The sequence below is a fragment of the Monodelphis domestica genome, chromosome 2 (assembly GCF_027887165.1).
Source record: "Monodelphis domestica isolate mMonDom1 chromosome 2, mMonDom1.pri, whole genome shotgun sequence".
NCBI lineage: Eukaryota > Metazoa > Chordata > Mammalia > Didelphimorphia > Didelphidae > Monodelphis > Monodelphis domestica.
Window position 1 is genome coordinate 171,814,112 of NC_077228.1, and position 23,672 is coordinate 171,837,783.

The 23,672-nt window shown below is 44.3% G+C and overlaps 1 protein-coding gene across 2 annotated transcripts; it reads left to right on the forward strand.

Annotated features, from left to right (window-relative positions):
* The first annotated feature begins 3,857 nt into the window (after positions 1–3,857).
* On the forward strand, positions 3,858–21,132 carry PMVK (phosphomevalonate kinase). 2 transcript variants are annotated; one of them, XM_056816327.1, is made up of 5 exons: positions 3,858–3,967; positions 8,930–8,993; positions 10,344–10,496; positions 15,383–15,512; positions 20,304–21,132. In XM_056816327.1, exons 3-5 carry the CDS (start codon positions 10,410–10,412, stop codon positions 20,474–20,476), a joined length of 390 nt encoding a protein of 129 aa, XP_056672305.1. In that variant the 5' UTR covers positions 3,858–3,967; positions 8,930–8,993; positions 10,344–10,409; the 3' UTR covers positions 20,477–21,132. The 2 variants fall into 2 exon arrangements, with proteins under 2 accessions (XP_056672305.1, XP_001373420.1); XM_001373383.3 differs by having other exon boundaries at positions 3,865–4,270.
* Positions 21,133–23,672: the final 2,540 nt, after the last annotated feature.

A 23,672-nucleotide genomic window follows, 5' to 3' on the forward strand; every position in this document is an offset into this window, starting at 1 on the left:
AATCACAGGACATGAGTACTAAACATACTGAGACCACAGAGTTTCCTATTATGAAAATGGAAAGAAACAAAGTCTGAGCCATCTACACCCACAGGACCCACGAAGGATTAAAGAAAGGGGTTTTATGTCTGGGGCTCCGTCTCTGGTTAGGTATTTGAAGCAAGAGAAGCAACGTGGGAAAGAGCAGCCAGTCCCTCCATGTCACCAGCTCACGGGATTTTCTTTTCCTTTCTTTCAAAATCCTTCCCTTCTGTCTTGGAATTTATACTAAATATTGGATCCCAGCCAAAAGAGCAGTAAGGCCCAGGCAAGGGGGTTCAAGTGACTTAGTCAGAGTCACATAGCTAGGAAGTATCTGAGGTTAGATTTGAACCCAGGACCTCTCATCTCTATGTCTGGCTCTCTATCCACTGAGACACCCATGGCTCAAATCTGGCCTCAAGACACTTCCTAGCTGTGTGACCCTGGGCAAGTCACTTAACCCCCACTGCCTAGCCCTTACTGCTCTTCTGCCTTGGAGCCAATACACAGTATTGATTCTAAGATGGAAGGTAAGGGTTAAAAAAAAAGGCATAAACATTCCAGGCCGTTGAGGCAGATTCCTTTGTGTGTGTCTACTCCTCTCCCCCATGCCCACAGAGCAATGGGAGACAATGCATCTAAGCAAAGAGCAGAGATACATCACCATAGCTAAAAGGATACAGTTATCTGAAGGGAGAAGATGTTGCAGGGAACGTGATGGGGAACAATGTTGGCAATAGATTCAGGAAAGGACTGACCCTGGGATCCTTTTCTTTGTTTCTCCCTTCGCTAACACAGCTGACCACGCTGCTGGGAGCAGACCTATGATCCCTCCCTTGGTCTTTCTCATGACCTTAGGTGTGGAGGTAAAAACTGGCACCTGCTTCAGGACCATCCGCCTGACCCTTTGAGAGGGAATGCTGGGAGGTTTAGAGAGATAATTGGGAGAAGTGTTCAATAAAGGGAAACTTTTAATACTTTCTTTGTGATTTTCCTGTTCATTATAACTATAGAGGATCAAGACTGAGCTAGGACACTTCCCAGGGGCAGAATGAGGGCTCTGGATCTATAAATATTGCCATTTTTTGTGGTCCTGAGCAATAGACTGGAATTTTAAGCAGCATTAAGGGTTTTTTTTCCTGTTCACTCATCTTTTTGAAACTGTGAAGATGGGTGGAACTAGACCCTTCATATGTGTCAAAGAGATAGGACCACTGGCCTGTTTGTTTGTACATAGTACCAATCTGATGGAGGGAAATACACTCCCCCCTCGAATATACATTTTTTGTTGTTTGGTCTTTTCAATCATGTCCCACTCTTCATGACCCGATTTGGGGTTTTCTTGGGAAGAGATACTAGAATAGTTTGTTATTCCCTTTTCTAACTCATTTTACAGATGGGAAAACTGAGACCAACAGGGTTTTAAATGACTTGCTCAGGGTCACATAATTAGAAAGTGTTTGAGGCCAGATTTGAACTCATGAAGGTGAGTCTTCCTATTTCTAAGCCCATTGTTCTATTTGCTGCCACCTAGCTGCTGCTATATATATGAATGTATATATCAATAATAATTATATTAACATATAATATGTAATCAATAAGTGTTTGTATAGCACTTACTATACACTAGGCACTATGCTAAGCAGTTTACAAATATTATCTCACTGGATCCTAGTAAAGTTCTTGTGAGGTGGGTGCCTAAGGAAACTGAGGTTAAGTGACCTTCCCAGTGTCACATGGTTAGTGAGTGTCAGGCTGGATCTGAACATAGGCCTTCATGATTTTAGGTCCAGAATTCTATCCATTGTACCACTTGGCTACCTTATTATGCTCCTTTGCTGGCAAATTAATTGTAAAGTAACATTGTTTTCTTGTGAGTTTGTGTGGGCTATTACTGCAGTATCTCATGTTACCTGAGATAACTAGCAAGTATAAGCCAACCTAATGCCAGTATTACATCCATTTTACAGATGAGGAAACTGAGACTTTGGTAAAAGACTTGTCCAGGCAGGGTCACATAGCTAGTAAATGTTATAGATGGAAATTGAACCTATGGAGTTTCTATTGCACCACCCAAAGAAAGTAGGGTCAACACTTGGAAGTCACAAAGAGGAGGGTTTACACAGCCATCCTGTCTTTTCCCAAAGAGTAGAAAGGCAGTAGGAAAATCTCTAGAAATTTTCCCAATAGAATGTATACTCCTTGAGACTAGGGACTTTTTTTTCCTTTTCATTTTGTCTCATCCTTAGTAGCTTGCATTTAATACTTATGAAATTATTTTTTTCTGATCATTTTCATTTCCCTAGCACTTTGTTTCCCCTGGGCAAGTTCCAGAAGTGAGAGGTGGGGAGAGGGAGCTTCTGAAGGAGTCCTTGGATGGGAAAGAAGTGGGTAATGATGTGTTATTGTTGTTCAGTGGTGCCTGACTCTTCCCAACCCTATTTGAGGTTTTCTTGGCAAAGATGATAGAGTGATTTGCCATTTCCTTCTCCAGCTCATTTTCCAGAGGTGGAAATTGAGGCACACAAGGTTAAGTGACTTTTCCAGGGTCACCCAGATAGTAAATGTCTGAGACCAGATTTAAACTCAGGAAGATGAGTATTTCTGACTCCAGGCCTGTCCATGGACCCACTGGACCACCTAGTTGCCCAAGGTAATAGTCTATTGGGGAGAAAAGGCAGATAGCACAGAATGTTGGGTTGGGGAAGTTATTCTCTGTCATTGATACAAGAACCTTGGTTTTCTGGACATTAGCTCTTAGCAGACAGAGAGTGGTACCAGGATAGCTCTCTGGGATGAGACTGGGAGGCAGTACAGATGTCAGTACAGGTAAGTGAAAAGCTGGATCCAGGATTTTCTGTGTCCCTAGTGAACCATTCCAGTACCTTCATTCAGTTATAGCAGGGGAGGAAGAAAGGTATCTCTCACTCTGCTAGAGAGAACTCCCAGGTAAATGAAGATAGGAGATGGTGACCAGGCTGGAACCAAGAAAGGCTCCCGAGCTGGGAGAGTTAGATCTTGTCTGCCTCCTGGAGGTGGTCTGTATGGATAAAGGCTAAAACGACACCGCCACAGAGTAGCGTCTTTAGTTGGTTCGAGCAATTTGAGACACCAGTGAGGACAGATCACCTCAGGTACGACCACACATGGCCCTGGCATATTATTTCTATTCCATTTCAATTGCGTTGTGAATAAACGGCCTCTGTGGAATTGCGTTCCCTGAATCCTTCCTGGCCCCAGTCCCGCCCCACTCTTTCACCGCAGTTTAGTAGATTTCTATACATGAAACAGATCCAGTTTTTGAAAGTTAAAAAAAAAAGGGGGGGGGGTCTTTGGTTATTTCATTTGCTAGAAGTGTGACCTTGAGCAAGTCTCTTAACCCCAGTTACCTCCTCTATACTAGGGGAACAACAAGACTGGCATTCTCACGCAAAGATCAGAAAGTTGAGGAAAAAGTGATTTTCAAAGCGGAGCTATTTAGTCGAGTTGTGGTTCCTAAGGGCTTTTAATTTTGGGAAGTCTGTTAATCATCCAATGGCTAGGGAGAGACAAAAATCCCTCCCCAAACACACGCCTCCCTACACCCGCCTCTCCATGGAAGGAACCATTGTAATATGGGTGAACTTAAAATTGTGTCAGTATATTCGTATAACTATACAAAATATAACATAGTTTCAAAAAAGTATCCTCAACATACATCTAATAATTCAATATTTTTGAATAAGTAGAGTTTTATGTGGGCAAATTAAAATTCCCTTCGGGAAGTTTTTACTTAACTTCCCTTCGGTTCAAATGAGAATGTCCATTCTGCCCATCTTCCGACGAAGGAGGCGGAGTCGGAGAAGTGGAGCGTTCCAGGGCGAGGTTGGGTTGGTCCAAGGGAGAAAGGATAGGGGGGAAGACATCCGGGAGAAGGCTTTCTTCGAGAATGATGCTTTTCCTCTCCGTGAGAACTAATTTCTCTTCATCTGTTTAATACTTATATACATTCGGGAGCCTGGGATTCTAGTTAGTTCCAGAAGCGAAGAGGAGGAAATCCCTCCTCCCTCTCCGCCGATTGGTTGAGTCCCTTTTGCCCCACGCGTTCGGAACCTTAGCCTAAGTGGGCTCAGATTGCTTACCTGGACCGGGGCTGACTGGGGATTGGGAGTTTCATGGCTCCGAGAGTCGATTCCCCGCGGCTCGTGCTCTTGTTCAGCGGCAAGAGGAAGTCCGGGAAGGACTTCGTGACGGATGAGTTGCGGAGCAGGTAGTCAGTCGGGGAGGGTGGAAGAAGTGTCAGATTTAGGACAGGTGAGGGGTCCGCACGAGAAGGGGGCCGGGTGTTTGGTTCCTGTTGTTGGATCCATGGAAGCAGGGTTCGGGGGTCGTTGCCACATCAATAAATGTATTGTTTGGCACCGGCCTTCTCTCTTAGATCATACATTTAAAAAAATATATATTTTTAAACCCTCCCCTTCCCTTAGAATCAATACTGTGTTTTGGTTCTAAGGCAGAATAGCGGTAAAGGCTAGGCATTGGGGGTCAAGTGACTTGCCCAGGGTCACCCAGCTGGGAAGTGTCTGAGGCCACATTTGAACCTAGGACCTCCCATCTCTAGGCCTGACTCTCAATCCACTGAGCTATCCAGCTGCCCCCATACGTTTTTTAAGTGCAGAAATAATTGTTTTGTTTTGTTTTGTTTGTCTCTGGATCCCTAGCCTTTTCTGCCTGGTATATATAGTAGGCTCTTTTAATCAATGCTTGTGCTTTTTAAGAAATTATTTTGTAGAGATAGGTTCTTTTCCCCCTCACACCCCGTCACTTTCAGTTCCCAATGCCCTCCACCACTCTACCTGCCCAGCAGAGAAACCTCCCTCAAAAGAAAGACAGTGAAGGGAAAACAAACCAATGCTGCCTTTGCATGGGGCTGTATGCAGATTTCTGCACATGTAGTCCACCACCTCTTTACAACCGTGGGCAGTGTGCATTATTATTGTCAACTGGAACCAGTCTTGGGAATCTTTGTTAATCAAATGAGTGAATGAATGAAACCAGGCTGTGGGTCCCAAAGGAGTGAGAGTTCTAAGTGGCTCTATTCAGAAACATGGAAGGGATTTAGATTCTTTAGAATGATAGTAGTTAGAACTGGAAGAGTCTCATCTGTCTTCTTTATGGTAACTGATGAAGAAACTGAGGCTCCTATAAATGGAGTAACTTGTCTAGAATCACAGGGGATTGAATCAGCAGAGCTGGGATTAGAACCTAGGTCTTCTGACTCCAAATTCAGCCAAGCTCATTACTCTACACCAGGGGTGTCAAATTCGAAAGAAAGTGGTGTGGGGTAGGGATGGGGGACACTTACAAAAGGGCATTTTACAAAAACAGGACTAAACTTATTTTGTAACTAGTTACAATCTATTGGGAGACTGATACTTCATTGAATATAAACCAGTTTGGAGCATATTTATTTAATTTTAATATGTAATTTTTATGTAATGTAAATAATGTAATATAAAAATATGTAATTTAATATGTAATTATTTAGACTTTAGTTGTATTTTTATTTTGTTAAGTATTTCCCAGTTACATTTCAATCTAGTCTGGACAAGATTTGGTAGTATTGGGCTTCAAGTTTGACATCTCAGCTCTACACAGTACTAGCCCCTGGTTTTTTCCCTTTTTTTTGGAGCCTGCTGGATGATGAAAGTGGATAAAGTGCTAGAGCTGGAAGAGCTGTGTACAAATCCTTCCTTAGACATTTAGTATCTGTATGACCTTAGACAAGTCACTTAACTTCTCTTGTCCTCAATTTCCTGATCTGTAAAATGAAGATAACAGTACCTGCTTAATAGGTTGATGTGAGCATCAAATATGATAAAATATGTAAGGTGCTTTGAAACTTAAAATGGTAAATAAATGCCATTATTTTAAACATCTTGATTAATTTTTAAAAATTAATTTAAAAAACCCCTTACCTTCCATCTTAGAATCAATACTGTGTATTAGTTACAAGGCAGAAGAGTAGTAAGGTCTAGGCAATGGGGGTTAAGTGACTTGCCCAGGGTCACCTAGCTGGGAAGTGTCTGAGGCCAGATTTGAAGCCAGGATCTCTTGGCTTGTCTCCCAATCCACTGAACCACCTAATTGCCCCCCACCCCTTAACTTTTAAGAAGGGTATGGGAGCGGAGAATAGTAACCGAGGGAGAAGAAGGTGGCTTGCTGAAAGAGAGGGTTAGTGGGACTGCCTTAGGCTGGCTATGTAATATTGAAGAGATTTGGGCATTGGGGGAGTCAAGGGTACCACTCTGATCTCAATGCTCAGTCCCTCTCATAGCACTCCCAACTTTCCTTCAGTCAGTAACCTCAGCCAAAAAGTGACTAAGCTCCATAAGGACACTTCTTGTAGGTCACAGACCTGTTTGCTTTTTGTCTTTTTTTTTAATCTCTCTTAAAAAATAAAAACAACAAAAAAACCCACCTTACCTTCTGTATTAGTATCAATTCCAAGACAGAAGAGCTGTAAGGTAATGGGAGTTAAGTGACTTGCCCAGGGTCACACAGCTCCGATGTGTCTGAGGCCAGATTTGGATCCAGGCTTGGTACTCTATCCATTGTGCTACTAGCTGCTCCTGTCTTTTGATTTTTTTGTGCCTATTTTTCCCCCCACTCATATCTGACTCTTTGAGACCCTATTTGGGGTTTTCTTGGTTTGTCATTTCCTTCTCCCACTCATTTTATAGAGGCGGAAACTGAGGCAAACAAGATTAAATTATTTTCCCAGGGCCATCCAGCTAGTAAGTGTCCAGAATCAAATTTGAACTCAGGAAGATGAATCTTCCTGACTCCAGGCCTGGCACTCTATCCACTGTGCCACCTAGCGGCCTTTAGTGAAGTAATAAATGCTCCATGAATTAAATTGGCTTGTCCACCCAGAATGCCAAGATGTGTGTGTGTGTGTGTAAGTGTAAACACATATATATTTGATATACAACTACATAAATATAACTTAGAGCAGGATCTGTGATTATCATCTACCCTGTGGCACCTCCTGGTGCGGAAACTTCTTCCTCCCAGGCCTATCTGGAACTTTCCGTAACCTGAAATCTTAGTGAGTTTCTTGGGGCATCGAGACATTGAGGGACTTGCCCTTGGATGCACAGTGGATATGATTCAGAGTCAGGACTTGCTGGGGCTTCCCAACTCCTTTGACCGATTTCTGTATCCACAGTATCATAGGTCACTCGTGCATGAGATAGAGATAATTTTTTTATTTTATTTATTTAATTAATTAAGAATATTTTTCCATGGTTCCATGATTCATGTTCTTTCCCTCCCCTCCTCCTTTCCCCACCCCGTAGCCAACGAGCAATTCCACTGGGTTTCACATGCATCATCCATCAAGATGTATTTCTATATTATTAATATTTGCAGTAGAGTGATCATTTAGAGTCTACATCCCCAATTAGAGTGGGATAGACATTTTTTAAAAAGTGTTTCTTGATTTTCTGTTGGAGAAATTGAAAGGAAGGATTCATGCTTTGGGTAGGGGTTGGAGTAGGACCACTTCTGCTGGCTCTTCCAACTCTGGGATTCTAGGATTCCCACTCTTCTCTTTTAGGCTTTTCTTCTTATGTCTTCTATATAAGCAGATCTGAGATCTTGTTTTGATTTAAATATAAGTTTTAAAAGTCACAGATTTTGGGGCAGCTGGGTAACTCAGTGGATTGAGAGCCAGACCCAGAGATTCTGAGTTCAAATTTGAACGCAGACACTTCCTAGCTGTGTGACCGTGGGCAAGTCACTTCCCCTATTGCCTAGCCATGACTTGGAACCAGTACATTGTATTGATTCCAAAATGGAAGTTTAAAAAAAAAAAGTCACAGCCTTTTCAGGCTGGAAGGGATCTTGAGAAGTTTCAGAGAACGCCCCAGTTTAAAGGGACTTAAGTCATCTAATCTAGCCCTCTTATTTTTTAGAGGTGGAAATGGAAAGAAAAGTAAATTACTCAGTCAGTCAGCACTAAACACTTATTAAACAGAAGACTTGGGAGAGGATTCCTACACAAGGAGGGATTTTATTTTATTTTTCGAAACCCTTACCTTCTATCTTAGAATCAATACTGTGTATTGGCTGCAAGGCAGAAGAGTGACAAGGGCTAGGCAATGGGGGTTAAGTGACTTGCCCAGGGTCACCCAGCTAGGAAGTGTCTGAGGCCAGACTTGAATCCAGGCCTGTCTCCTGTCTCCAGGCCTGGCTTTCATTCCACGGAATCAACTTGCTTCCCCACCAGGTAGGATTTTAGTTGGAACTTGAAGGGAGAAGTCAAGAGACTGAAGTGAGGAAGAAGAGTGTGCCAGGCATGGGAGACAGCCCGAGAAGAAGCTGGAATAAACCGAGTGCCTTGTTCATGGAATAGTCCAGAATGCTAAAAATGTGGGAGGTGGGAGGCTGAGGGGACAGACAGGTCATGAAGGGCTTTGGTCACCAAAAGGAGGATTCCCTATTTGCTCCTGGAGGTGATAGGAAGCCACAGGAAGATGTGGGAGGACACGAACTTTGGGGAAATCTGCTGAATGGAGGATGAATTTGAATGGGGAAAGATTTGAAGCCGGCTACTGCCTTAGTCCAGGCATGTGGCCATGAGGCCCGGCCCCAGGACTTAAATCAGTGCCTATCCCTCCCTCCCTATCCAGTGAACCGGTCCATATAGGTCATCCCTTTCAGGCAGGAGCCGCCTCTTTAGATGAGAGTCCCTGGAAAAAGAATCCCTCAGGCTAGTAAGGCTCACTCTTGCCAGGGTAACTCAGCCCTGCCAGAGGGGAGTGGTAGGTGCTGGGTTGTCCTGATCCTATACGTGTTGGCTTGAAAGCTGTACCTCAGAACACTGGCCCGGGAGAGACGGGTCTGAGTGTCTTCCCTCCCACAGGCTGGGGACGGACGTGTGTGCTGTGCTTCGACTCTCTGGACCCCTCAAGGAACAGTATGCCAAGGTATGTAATGATGCAACTGTCTCTGCTGCTCCCCTGGGCTTCCTCCCTCCCTCCCTCCTTCCTTCCCTCTCTCTCTTTCTGCCTTACTGTCTTAGTCTCAGTTCTTTTTTTTTTTAATCCTTACCTTCCATTTTAGAATCAATACTGTGTATTGGTTCCAAGGCAGAAGGCTAGGCAGTGGGGATCAAGTGACTTGCCCAGGGTCACATAGCTCAGTTCTTTAAAAAAAAATTAAACCCTTGTTTTCTGTCTCAGAATTGATAGTAAGTGTTGATTCCAAAGCAGAAGGAGCAGTAAAGGCTAAACAATTGGGATTAAGAGACTTTCCCAGGGTCACAGAGCTAGGAAGTATCTGAAGCCAGATTTGAACCCAGGACCTCCCATTTCTAGGCCTGGTGCTCTATTCGCTATGCTACCTAGTTGCCCATTCCCATGAATTCTCAAGCTCATCTTTTGGTACTGCTCATCTGTATGTTCCCTGGGAAAGTATAATGTGGTAGAATGGGCACCAACTTTGGAGGCTAAAGACCTGGGCTCAAATTTTGCCTCAGTTGGTTAGGATGTGGGTGATTGGCAGGTTTTAACATCTGTGGTTTAGATTCCTTATCTATAAAATGGAGAAGTTGAATGGAAGATGCTTTCCAGCTCTGGATTCATTATCCTGACCCCAAGGCATTTAAAATGTTCAAATCCCAGTGTCCTGACCTGAAAAATAGGTTCATTGGACTACTTTATGTTTTCTTTTTTTAAACCTTTACCTTCTGTCTTAGAATTAATACTATGAATTGATTCCAAGGCAGAAGAACAATAAAGGCTAGACAATGGGGATTATTAAGTGACTTGCTTAGGGATGACACAGCTTAGAAATGTCTGAGGTCAGATTTGAACCCAGGACTTCCCATCTCTGGGTCTGGCTCTCAATTCACTGAGCCACCAGCTGCTCCCTAGTCATCTTGCTACTTTGGACTGAGATCCCTTTTAGCTCTGGATTTGCTATTTGAAGGCTTCCCATCTTCAGGCACCTTATGTGAAAATGTAAGACTCCTTGGAGAAGAGCAGCCCCTCAGGAGTGAGCTAGAGGGCTTCCGGATAAGGGAAGGCCTTCAAAGTAAACTTCCCATTTTCGTCTTTGGTTGAGGTCTGGCCTTGGGTAGAAGGTACGGAACCATTTCCAGAATAACTGGAGAGGCTAGATCAGGTGCTTGATGCCCACGATGGATTCCCCAGACCCATGGAAATGGAGGTGGGAAAGGACAGGAATGATCACCCCTCATTCGAGCTGATCCCCAGAAAGTTGAGTGGCTTCTTCAGGGGTCAGACACTGGATGCTTTTGGATGTGTTTTGGGCAGGAGCACGGGCTGGACTTCCAGAGGCTCCTTGATGCCAGCAGCTACAAAGAGGCCTTCCGGCAGGACATGATCCGCTGGGGAGAGGAGAAGAGGGAGGCAGACCCAGGCTTCTTCTGCAGGAAGATTGTGGAGGGGGTCCCCCAGCCTGTCTGGGTAAGAGCAATTTACAGAAGAGCCTCTGGGGCCTGAAACCCAGCCCTGCCTCCCCCCCACCCCCAACCCTGGAGTCAGGAATGTGGTGGAAAGTCGCAGGGCTCTCCCAGGGCAGAGGCTGCATCTCCTTCTTCCTCTGGATCCTGTCCCCTTTCCTGATCTTGTACCTGACAGTGCCAGGACTTGAGGGGATCACACTTAATGCTCTGGAGGGGTTTCCTGCATGCCTGCTGTGTCCTTCCCCAGCCTTGTGCTGAGGGGCATGAGACACCGATGAGGATGAACTGAGTCTACATGAGCTTCCCTATTTACAAAACCCCTTGCAGGTCTCCGTTGCCCATAAATACTCCCAGGGTCACAGAGTTAGTATCTGAAGTGGACTTGAACCCAAGACTTGTGCTTTATCCACTATTGCTTTTCTTCCAGATGAGCAGGGACATTAGGAAAAGAATGTGGTCCAGGGACAAAGTTAGGAATGGTTCTTGGGAAAAATTCGAACCTGTGTCCTTTGATTCCAGAATCAGGGTCTCTTTCTGCTATCCCTTAAAAAAAATTGGTTCTGGGCAGCTTGGAGAGCCAGGCCTGGAGTCAGGAGTACCTGGGTTCAGATCATTTCTGACTGTGTAACCCTGGGCAATTCCCTTAATCCTGACTGGTTAGCCCTTGCCCTTCTGTCATAAAGTTGTTACTAAGACATAAAGGTTAAAAAAAAGACTTTTATATAGCTTTTTAAAACCTACAAAGAAATTTCCTCAAATTTTCAAAAGATTTAATTTCAAACAGAATTCTCTCTGACACAGACAAGTCAACCAATCAAAAACCATTTATTAAATAACTCTTTGGTGCAGAGCATTGTGTTAAGTGCTAGGAGATTGCCATCATGGAGCTTCCAGTCCAGTGCAGGGTAAAGCATGTACATCCTGTACCCCTTTCCCTGTTCAGATCAGCTTTGCACAGATTTCAGGAATGATGCTGAAGAATGACCCAAGGAGAAGGATGGGGCAGGAACTGAAGACTATGCCTTAATAGGATTAGTGGAAAGAATTGAGGGCACTTCTCCTGGAGAGACCAGAAAGGGTGCAAGCTTGTTCCATGTAGCTCCATGGACCTTTGCTTCCTTTCTTTTCTCTTGTCCTCTAAACCTTCTGCAGTCTGGCTTCTGACTTCATTCACTGAAACTGCCCTCTCCAAAGTTACCCATGATCTGAAGATCTTTTCTTAATCTTCATTCTTCTTAAATTCTCTAAGCCTTTGCCGCTATAGATCATGCTCGTTTCCTGGAAAATCTTCTCTAGTTTTTTAGTGACACTGCTGTCTCTTAGTGCTCCTCAATGGCTGGATCTTCCTCTGATATCATGCTCACTAACTCTAGGTGCCCCCCAAGGCTCTGTCCTGGTTCTTCTTTTCACACTATGCTGTCTCACTTGGTGATCATCACATCAGCTCCCATGAGTTTAATTATCAGTATGTAAATGATTTCTGGGGGGGGGGGGGGGCTAAGGGTCTCAGGGGGTAGAGCACCAGGCCTGGAGTCAGAAAGACCTGTGCTCAAATCTAGCCACAGACACTTTCTAACTGTGTGTCCCTGGGCAAGTCACTTCATTTTATTTGCCTCAATTTCCTTATCTGTTAAGCGAGTTGGAGAAGAAAATGGCAAACCATTTTAATATCTGTGCCAAGAAAACCCCAAATGGGGTCACCAAGAGTCACCTGAAAAAATGACTGAACAACAACAATAGATGATTGCTAGATCTATTTGTTTAGTCCTGATCTCTCAAGCTCTATTCTTTCATCACAATTTGCATTTTGGACATCTTGAACTGGATATCCCATGCTTAATAAGTCTAAAATAGAACCCCCTTCCTGCAAACTCTCTTCTCTTCCCAACTTTCCTATTACTTTAAAAAAAATTCTTGCCATCTGTCTTAGAATCAACACAAATATCAGTTTCAAGGCAGAGGATCAGCTAGAACTAGGCAACTGAAGTTAAGTGATTTACCCAGGGTCACACAGTGTTGGAAGCATCTGAGGCCAGGACCTCTTGACTCCAGACCTGGCTCTCTATCCACTGTGCTATCTAGCTGCCCCTTTTCCTATTATTATTGAAGGCACCACCATCCTCCTAAAGTCACCTGGGTGAATAACCCATTTGTTCTTAATGCTCCACTTGCACTCACCCCACAAATGCTGTCTCTTGTCAGATCTTGTTTCTTTGCACAAAATTTTATCTTCTTCTTCTTCTCTCCACTCATGCGGCTCCCCTTTTGGTATAGGACTGCCTCACCTTATACCTGGGTGATAGCCTTCTGTTTGGCCTCTTTTTCTCAAGCCTCTTCCACTGCGATCCATCTTCAACTCAGCTGTCAAAATGATTTTCCTAAAGTACAGTCTGACCATGGCACCTTTCCCAACCCCATGACTCAATAAACTTCATCAGCTCCCTCTTACCTCCAGGATCAATTTGGCATTTAATCCCTTTCACAACCTGTCTCTCTTTTCTTCCTTCATTTGTTCCTTTATTCCTTTGTTCCTTCGTTCCTTCTTTTCCTTCCTTTGTTCCTCCCTCCCTCTTTCTCTCCCTCCCTCCCTCCCTCCCTCCTTTCCTCCCTCCCTCCCTTCCTCCCTTCCTCCCTCCCTCCCTCCCTCTCTCCCTCCCTTCCTCCCTTCCTCCCTCTCTTCCTCCCTCACTCCCTCCCTTCCTCACTCCCTCCCTTCCTCCCTCCCTCCCTTCCTCCCTTCCTCCCTCTCTTCCTCCCTCACTCCCTCCCTTCCTCCCTCCCTCCCTTCCTCCCTTCCTCCCTCTCTCCCTCCCTCTCTCCCTCCCTCTCTCCCTCCCTCCCTCCCTCCTTCCTCTCTCTTTCCCTTCGGTCTTAGTGTCAGGCCAGGGTCACACAGCTAGGAAGGTTCTAAGGCCGGATTTAAGCCCAGATCGTCATGACTCCAGGCCTGCTCCACTGTGCTCCATAGCTGCCCCTCTTCTTTCCTTTCCATTCTAACACTTGGTTCCTGTCCATGAATTCTCTGATCCATCTACACTGACTTTGCTGTCCTTGCCCATGACGGAATCTTGACTTTGTTCTGACTGTCCCCCCTCTACCTCCTGGCTTCCTTCAGGGCCACCCTACCTCCACAGGGGAGGCGTCTGTCTCATCCAAGAGATCGGCCTGGCACAGAGTGAGGCAAGGCCCACGGGGGGCCCTGGAGCTAGTGGCACGAGTCTGGGAGGCCCCTCGGGCCAGGGCCAGAGGTTGGCAGCTTGGGAGTGTACCAGGGGCCCCCGCTCTGCCGGCAGAGGGGCTGAGTTGAAAGCCTCCTCCTGATGTCTAATGGAGTTCTCTGGACCTCTCCGGAGTTGGGGGGCTTTGAGAGGAGCAGAATCGTTGGCTGGCAAGACAGTTGCTGTTGCCCCCGAGTGGCTAGTTAATGCTTATAACCATCATCTTTTGGGATTGCGTTCACTCCTGCTGGCTACTGGTGTTGATGAATGAAGTGCCTTCGTATGGGAGACTCGGGTGGAAGAGCTTTTAGCTAATTAGACTTTGAAATATATCTTGTCAACAGAGCTTTCAGCCTTGCAGGGGACAGGGAATTTGGCATTATGTAGTTACTAATGACTTGGTTCATTTCACTTCTCACCCATTTTCATCTTCTATCCCTGCTGTAGTAGGAAAGGCCCTGGATTTGGGGGTAGAAGAGCTGGGCTTGAGCCTGGCCCTGGCTACCTCCCTCCACCTTAGGCAAGTCCCCAACGTCCCCAGGCCACGGTTTTCTCATCCGTAAGACTGTTGGAGCTAGAAGATTTCGGAGGTTCCTTGTAGATCTGTCTCCGGTGACCTTCTGAGAAGGAGGGTCGGCTTCTGGCAGGGGACGGGCAGAGGGTCCACCCTTGCGGGCCCCCCTCACTTATGATCACCCAGCTGGTAAGGGGTGGCTAGGTGGCGAGGCAGAGAGAGTGCCTAAGTTCACTTGTAACCTCAGACACTTGCTAGCAGTGTGACCCTGGGTAAGTTATTTAACTCTGCCTCAGTTTCTTCATCTGTACAAAATGAGCTGGAGAGGGAAATGGAAACCACTCCATTATCTTTGTCAAGAAAACCCCCAATGGGGTCACAGAGAGACAGATACACCGAATCAACAAGCGTGAGACCGGAGCTCTGAACTCGGGTTTTCAGTTTCCAGGTCCAGGGCTTTTTCTGCCCGGTCATGCACGATTGCCCTGAAGACTCAGAGTGGAGGTGGCACGGGCCTTCAAGACGCTCTATCTCTTGGCTCTGGGCATTTTCTCTGGATGACCCCGTGCCCAGAATGTTCTCCCTCCAAGCTGTGACGGCTGAGCTCTTTGGCTTCTTTTAAGTCCCAACTAGGATCCCATTTTCTCCAGGAAGCCTTCTAGAATTCCTCTTAATTTTAGTGCCTTCTTTCTGCCAATTTCTTCCTATCCCTCCTGCATGTAGCTTGCTTTTTGTCTCCATTGGAGGTTTGCTCCTGGAGGAGTTCACTTGAATGTGAACATTTAAGGTTAGAGTTTGGATGGCCGGTCTACCGCCGTACCCCCTGAACATTCCTGATCTCCTCTGGTCTTGGAAGTGAAGCAGACTTGGGCCCTGTCAGTCCTTGGATGGGAGATTGCCTGACAATGTGAATGCTTTAAAAATTTTATTCATTTTTTTACTTAAAAAAGAAAAAAAGAATTTGGATGGCAGGCATAGAGGTTTCTGCAGATGGGTTAGAGCTCGACTCCCTGGCTAGGTTATTTGCCTTCTGCAGGAAGGGACTGTGGCTCTCAGTTCTTTTGCCTTACCCCAAACTCATAAAGCACACCCCTCTCAGTGGACATGCTGGGCCAGGGGGTGCCTGACTGTGTGTATGTGTGTGTTTTGCACCAGCTGGTGAGCGACACTCGGCGGGAGTCGGATATCCATTGGTTCCAGGCCTCCTTTGGCGATGTGACCCAGCTGGTCCGGGTGGTGGCATCGGAGGAAAGCCGGCGACAGCGGGGCTGGGTGTTCACAGCAGGTGAGCTTCACCCCAAATGTCTTTGAAGTCCTAGCCAGGAGACCTAAAGTAGTCCAGAGACATCATCTCCCTCACAGGGCAGAGGCCTGGCCTCCTAGCATGGCATGAGTATCACCTCATCATTATCGTTCCAGCCTAAATTGGCACAGCTCTTTCAATTTTGCAGACCGCTTTCCTCCCAACAGCCCCATGCATTAGGGTAGTATAGGCATTATTACCCTCATTTTACAGATGAGGAAACTGAGGCCTGGGAAGGGGAAGCAGCCTGCCCACATTCCCCAAATACTTGTGACTTTATCGATTTGGGAGGTCCTTTCAATAAGGCAGACAGCAGCCTGTGCCCATCCTGTGCTCAGAGGGCTGCCCCTGGAGGCCTTCCTCACCCATGATCACACATTGCTAAATATAAGAACCAAGAGCTGAACTCCAACTGTTACTCTCCAGATTCAGTTTTCTTCTGCCTCTCCCTGCAGGGCTGCCTTGAAGGCACCGGCCTTCTCTTGGCTCTGGGCAATTTCTCTAGCAGTTCTCCTTCTCTGGAATGCTCTCCCTCCCTCTTCATCTCTGCCTCCTGGCTTCTTTGGAGTCCCATCTAAAATCCACCTTCTACAAGAAGCCTTCCCAAACTCCCCTTAATTCTAGTGCCTTCCCTCTGTCTACTTTTTCTTATCTCTCCCGTATACAAGATATAAATAACAACAACAAATATATATATATTTTTCTTTTTGTTTCCCTTTTTTAGACTGCAAGTTCTTTGAGGGCAGGGACTGTTTTTGCTCCTTTTTGTATCCCTATCTTGACACAGTTCCTGCACACAGTAGAGGCTTCCTAAATGGTTGCTCGATTGATTAATTGAAAAGAATTTTCCAGTATGTCTCCTGAAAAGAAATGACAGTAATCCCAGGGGGGTGCTCTCTGGTGGGGTAGACCATGCCTTCTCCTGTCTCCTCTTTCCCTGCCTTTGGGTAGGATGATGCCCCAGCACCCTTTGAGGAGTGTCTGCCCCTCAGGTGCTTGGCTCCTGCCTTGGATCCAGGTTATTCTGCACCCTCCTGGTTATTTGTATTTAACTTTTCTTTGGGGGAGGTTGCTGTTGCTTGTTTCTCTATTCTGCTCATTCCCTTCTTCAATCCATATTTCACTGCTGATCTCCTTTTTCTCATGTTCAGATTTAATCATGAAACTCCCTTGCCCAAAAGTCTTCCTGCTTCTTTCTACTTGCCAGGCAAAGAAGACTGAATTTAACCTGGGCAAAGTTACTCCAAAGTAAAGTTAGGTCTTCTTTGTTCAAGACCTTCAATCAATTCTTTTGACAAACTATTCTCTAATTCAATTCAGTAAGCATTTATTGAGCACCTACTATGTGCTGGACTTTGTGCCAAGGTCTGGAGCTAAAAAGAGAGGCAAAAGACATTCCCTGCCCTTAAGAAACTTGCAATCTAATAGAAGAGACAACATGCAAACAAAAATATACAAAGCAAGCTATAATCATGTTGACTTCGAAAAAACACAGAACTATAAATAGTCAGAAAACCCACTCTTTTAATTAAGGAAAGGGGTTCAGTGTAATAGTAGGCCTCTATCTGTCACACAGAGCTGTGCGCCACATGCCAGCGCAGAGCACCCAGAGTCCCAGGATTGAACTGTGGTCACTCTGGACACCGACTCCTGGGAAAGCCAACCTCAATAGACTGGACAATTCCTAGGAGCCATTAAAGTTGGGGAGCTTAAATACCTTTCTAGGTGAAACTTGGGGGCTGAGGATGAAAGGGACAGTTGATTGACTTTACAATAGTAATAAAGGAAAATGAGGAGTTCCTGACAGGAATAGCAGTGAGGGGCTGATGGACACTTTAAAAGGGAAGGACCCAGCCCAGGGCTAGGCCATTTTGGTAAAGGACGTTTAGCCTAAGGGGAGAAACCAGTTGGACAAAAGAGATACTTACTCTCCTATGGATTTAGCTATTCCCACCCAAACTACCTTAAGGTCTTTGGTTAGTCTGAGACTGGTGAAGTAGGACTTTCCCTCATGTGACAAGGTCAAACCTTTAAGCTAAGTAAACTGGGGGCTATTAAATCTTTATAGGCTACAAGTTTGGGGGCTTCTAGATTCCATGTTGACAATCAGGATAAATAAGGAATAATTAACAAAAGGAGGGCACTGGAATTAAGAAGAGTTAGGGGAGGGCTTCCTGTTGGAGGTGGGATTTTAGTGGAAACCTAAAGTAGTCAGAGCATTCCAGGTACAGGAGACAGCTAGAGAAAATGCCTAAAATGGAGATGTGGACTCTCTGGTCAAGTCCACATTTCCCTGCCTTCTGAGCATATTTTGTGCCCCTTAATCTCCTCCATGCTTCTGCTTTTGGCATTCTCTAAGGCTGGAATGTTCTCCTTTTCCCATTTTTCCTGTTAAATTTCTACCCAGCCTTGAAATCGAGAGTTCTTAAACCTGGGCTAAGTGATCTGTCCAAAGTAGCTGTTGAATGTGTTTTGATTAGTTGTCTTATCTGTGCCAGAGGGGGTTTTGGGTCAAAGTTAAATTTAGTTGATTAACTGAGGAAGTTGCTTTGAAGGCTTTAAAGAGCAACATAAATGTGATTTGTTGTCCTAAAACCCAATTTATAAAATAGATTTTACTTGTATAGGATAGATTTCAGGGGACCTGTGAATTTGCATGGGGGGAAATCAAATCTTCCTTTCAAATTAATTGGTTTGCTTTGTGTTTTATTTTATGCATTTAAAGACATTTTTCTAAGAGGGAATCCCCAACTTGTTCAAACATTCCCTACTTGATGGGTATTCTCTCAATTTCCATTTCTTTGCTGCCATAGATCTGCTATAAATATTTTTGTGCAAATAGGACCCTTTCCCTTTTCCTTGATCTCTTTGGGATACAGACCTAGTAGTGGTATTGCTGGGTCTAAGAGATGTATTGTTTTATAGCCATTTGAGCATAATTCCATATTGCTCTCTAGAATAGCTGAACCAGTTCTTAACTCCACCAACAGTGCATTAGTGTCCCTGTTGTTCTTCATCCACTCTAGCATTTGTCCTTTTCCTATTCTGTCATGTTAGCCAATCAGACAGGTGCGAGGTAGCATCTCAGAGTTGTTTTCATTTGCATTTCTCTAATCAGTAGTGATCTAGAACATTTTCTCATATTACTCTTGAGAGTTTTGGTTCTTCTGAAAACTGCCTGTTCTTATCCTTCAACCATGTATTAACTGGTGAATGATGCTTATAAATCTGGCTCAGTTCCCTATGTGTTTGAGAAATGAGATCTTTATCTGAGAAACTTGTAAAATTTCCCCCCGATTTTCTGTTTTCCTTCTAATTTTGGCTGCATTAATTTTATTTGTGAAAAAGCATCTTAATTTCAAGTAATTAAAAATTGTCTATTTTACTTACTTTAATCCTTTTTGTCTCTTGTTTAGTCATAAACTGCTCCTTTTTCCATAGATTAGAAAGGTTCATTTTTCTGTCCTCTCTTAATTTACTTATGGTATCACCTTTTATGTCTAAATAATTGGACTAAGAAATAAATGAGTCCATTTTGACTTTATCTTGGTATATGGTGTGAGAGGATGGTCTGTGCCTAATTTCTGCCAAACTACTTTCTAGTTTTCCCATAATTTTTGTCAAAGTTGAATTATAATTCTAAAAGCTTAGATTTTGGGGACTAGATTACTATGGCCATTTACTATTATGTATTGTGGACCTCATTTATTCCACTAATCCACCACTCTGCTTTGTTGTTGTTCAGTTGTGTCTGGCTCTTTGTGACCCCATTTGGAGTTTTCTTGGCAAAGATGCTGGAGAGGTTTGCTATGTCCTTCTCCTGCTCATTTGACAGATTTTGGTCAAAGTTAAATATTTTTGATTAACTGAAGAAGTCACTTTGAAGGCTTTAAAGAGCAATGGAAATGTGATTTGTTGTCCTAACACCCCAATTTATAAAATAAATCTTATTTATAAAGGATAGAGTTCTGTGAACTTGCATTGAAAAAAATTAAATCTCATTTCATTAAACTGATATGAGGTTATATAGATGGATGAGAAAACTGAGGCCAAGAGGGTAAAGTGACTTGCAGAATTCGGGTCCTCATTTGAACTCAGGTCTTCCTGACTCTAGGCTAGATACTCTAACCACCTAGCTACTCTATTTCTTAGCCATTACCAGAGTGTTTGGTTTTTTCCCTCTCATCCTTATCTTCCATCTTAGAATCCATACTAAATATCAGTTTCCAAAGCAGAAGAACATTAAGGGCTGGGTAATTAGAGTTAAGTGACTTGCCCAAGGTCTCACAGCTTAGAAGTGTCTGGGACCATATTTAAACCCAGGACGTTCTGTCTCTCCTGAGCCATCTAGCTGCCTTCAGATTGGCTTAGTTCTAACAATTTCAGTCCTGACCATTATAGAGAAGGCCAAAAATGGAATGAAGTGCCCCTATCATTGCTGGTCTGTAAGTAGAAATGTAAGCAATTATTTTTCATTTGGTCGCTTGTTGAGAATTATTGATAATTTAATGATTAAATACATTTTAAGTAAATTACCAACCACACATTGAGAATTATTATCAATGATTTAATAATCAAATGAACTAAACCTGTTTACATTCGTTATCACTCCCTGATTATTAGTCCATTAGGTGGCATTACGATGACCCCTTATTGGGAATGTGGGAGAGCTTGTCCCCATCTCAATGGCCCCTGAGGCCCCTCCTGCCTCTGGGTGGACCTTCCTCTGGAGAGGCAGCCAGTGACCCGACTTCCTTGTGCCTCTTTCTGCAGGGGTGGACGATGCTGAATCAGAATGTGGCCTGGACCACTTTGAAGCCTTTGACTGGGTCATCGAGAACCACGGCGAAGACCGGAAGCTGGAGCAGCAGCTGGGGAAGTTGGTGGACTTTATCCACAGTAAGCTGCAGCCCTCCGGCTGCGAGGAGGGGGCTGGGGGCGACTGAGCCCCCTGAGGACCGCAGGGGCCGGGGGCTGTTCTTGTGTCTCTGCGCAGGGGGCGAGGGCGGAATGTGGGCGTCTGGGCAGACCACCTGGCGCTTCTGGATCTGCCCCCCTGATACAGACGGGAATTCCTCTTAAAGCGTCGGGATGAAGTGCATTGGCTGTGAAGACCAGGGAAATATCTGTGGTCTCCAGGCGATGGTTTGGGGTTCCTGCGATGCCAGAGACGTTGGGGCCTCCCCCCAGAGCTCCTGAGACCCTGTGGTGTAGACGGGGATGTTGGTTGTGGTGATGAGGACTGATATTCCTAAACTGTAGAGAGTGGAGGGCGCATGTAACTGCTAGGCTGGCACGATACCCTCTCCTTTAGGGTCAGGTTAGGGCTGGGGAATGGGGTGAGGTGGTGGGGTTGCCCTTGTTAATGGTTGGCGGGTCCTTCAATCTTTAAGTGTCCCAGAGTCAAGCTCCCAGGTGTAGATCTGTTGTGGGCTTTAGTGACATGAAGCACGAGGATCCTTGAAGATACTTTAAAAAAATTAAATTTTATTTCATTTTGAGATCCCAGTTCTCTCCCTTTCTGCTTCTCCCTTCCTCCCACGGAGAAATAAGAACCAAATACAAAGTATAGCCAAATAAAACCAAGGTGTGTCCAGAAAAATGTCTCCGTTGGCACTTTGGGTTCTCTGAAGAAGTGGGTGGGGACCATGTTTTATTTTGATTCGTCTGGAGTTGTAGTCAGCACACAGACACTTGGAATCCCATCATAGATCCCAACCTATTAGAGAACACTGATGAAAGAATATCTCTTGTCCGAGCCGGTGATGGAAGCTTTTGACTGTGAGAAAAACTGATTTCATTGTCATTCTCCTCCCCACTCCATTTGCCTTTCATAGCTTTTTATGGCACGTCCCAGCTGTGTGACCCTGGGCAAGTCCCTTAACCCTGTTTGCCTCAGTTTCTTCATCTGTCAAATGAGCTGGGGAAGGAAATGGCCAACCACTCCAGCATCTTTGCCAAGAAAACCCCAAATGGGATCCTAAAGAATCAGGTGACTGAAGTGATGGAACAACACTCACCACCTTTTTTCCAAATAACCTTAAATTTTGGAGTCATTTAAAAAATGTTTACTTCGTTCCAATAACAAATTTACACATAAGTTTTCCAAAGTTATATGATCCAGATTAACTCCCTCCCTTCTTCCCTCTGCCCTCCCAGAGGTGACAAGCAATTCTATTAAGTTATACTGGTATTATCTCTTAAAACCCATTTCCATATTATTCATTTTTATAAGAGAATAATCTTATAAAACCAAAATCCCAAATCCTATGCCCAAAATAACAAGCGACAAATCATATGTTTTCTTCTGCATTTCTACTTTTGAAGTAATTTTTAATCCTCTTCTTACAATTACTCCGTTGCCATGTTATCCACCCTCTTATCCATCCCCCTAGTGTAGGCCACATAACCCAGTGGAGTGTGTTGTGACTGAAATTGGGAAGGCCTATTCTCAAATCCTGCCTCAGCTTCTCATTAGCTGAGAGGCCCGAGATGAGTCACACTTCTTCAGCCTCAGTTTCCTCATTTGTAAAATGGAGATAGCAGTAACACCTACTTCTCAGAGTAGTGATGAGGATCTGGTGAAATATATGCTTTACAAACTTTAAAGCACCTTATAAATGTCGGCTATTATTCTTGTTAAAGCTTTCATCACTTCTTTCCGGGACTACTGCAACAGCCTTCTAATTGATCTCCTTTGTCATCTTTTTTTTTTAACCCTTACCTTCCATCTTAGAATTAATACTGTGTTTTGGCTTCAAGACAGAAGAGTGGTAAGGGCTAGGCAATGGAGGTTAAGTGACTTGCCCAGGGTCACACAGCTGGGAAGTGCCTGAGGCCAGATTTGAACCCAGACTGTTCCATCTCTATCCACTGAACCACCTAGCTGCTCCTTTCCAATCCACTCTTTATTGAGTTCCCAAATAATTTCCTTTAATCAGATCACTTTCCTGCTCAGGAACCTCAGCTCTTCCTATTGCCAAACTTTCAGTGCCTTCCCCCTTCCTATAAAACCTTTTTGTGCCCTCTATTCAGTCTGAAAGGATAGAAATTCTAGGGTTTACCATGCAAATGCATATGACAAACTATTTTGAATAGAATAATATAGTTATTTATGAACTATTCCCCATATGCTTTGCCCACCTTCTCCTACCCCCTGGGAGGAGGCATGTGTACTCCCGGATGGGAAATCCTGACTTGAAGGATAAAATCCGTTCTCTATATTTGATGGCTCATATTTAAGGCCTTCTAATTTATTCTTCTGGTCTGATTTTTCTTTATTTTCCAATTTTAGTATTTTAGCCAAACTGCTAAAATTGCTTGCTTTCTTGTGTTTGTACAAGCTATCTCCAATACCCAGAATGCTCTCCCTCATCTCTGCCTTTTGAAATCCATTCAGAGTTCATTTCTTATTTTTTAATGACAATGGCAACAAAACATTAGTCCATAAATTTTAATTTAATACTTATAATTAATTTAATAACATAATTAATATAATATGTACTAATATAATTAAATATCACACTTTAATACATTATAAAATAGAAGTATATTAAACTAAAATTGTAAATGAGTTCTTTGTAATCAATTAAGGAAGCTTATAATTATCTATATAAATAATATTTATTAGACAATAATGGATTGGTTCAGGTGCCACCTCTGGTAGGAAGTACCTTTTCCTTCACTTCCCTTGAGGACTTTATTTGGGTCTTGCTTTTGCCTCTCACACTATTCTTTCTAGCATGCTTATTTGTCTATGTATCACATCCCTCCAGAGCAGATAGGTGGCGCAGGGGGTTGAGGGAAGGGCAGGGGGGGCTGGTCAGGAAGACCCAAGACTGGCCTTGGGCACTTCCAAGCAGTGTGACCCTGGCCAAGTCACTTCCCCTCCCCCCCAATCCACTGCCATCACAGAGCTGGTCCATTCTTACTTCAGCATCCCAGTAGTCTTTGTCCTGTATGTTTCAGCCTGCTCCGCCTACCTTGTGTCTCCTTTATCCTTTAGCTCATCTGCCATTGTGATGGAGAGCATGGTGTTCCATGTTTCCAGGGACAGAGCATCAGCATATTAGAGTTAAAAATATGGGCTTTTGTGGCAGGGAGCAGATTGGTGGCACTGAAAACTGTATACAAGGGGCATCC

What these genes read in the sequence shown, in the direction of transcription:
- PMVK (XM_001373383.3), top strand. Translation starts at nt 4,176, where the DNA reads ATGGCTCCGAGAGTCGATTCCCCGCGGCTCGTGCTCTTGTTCAGCGGC. An exon ending in TCAAGGAACAGTATGCCAAG is followed by an intron (nt 8,994 to 10,343) that starts GTATGTAATGAT and finishes TGTTTTGGGCAG; the next exon opens with GAGCACGGGCTGGACTTCCA. An exon ending in GGGCTGGGTGTTCACAGCAG is followed by an intron (nt 15,513 to 20,303) that starts GTGAGCTTCACC and finishes CTCTTTCTGCAG; the next exon opens with GGGTGGACGATGCTGAATCA.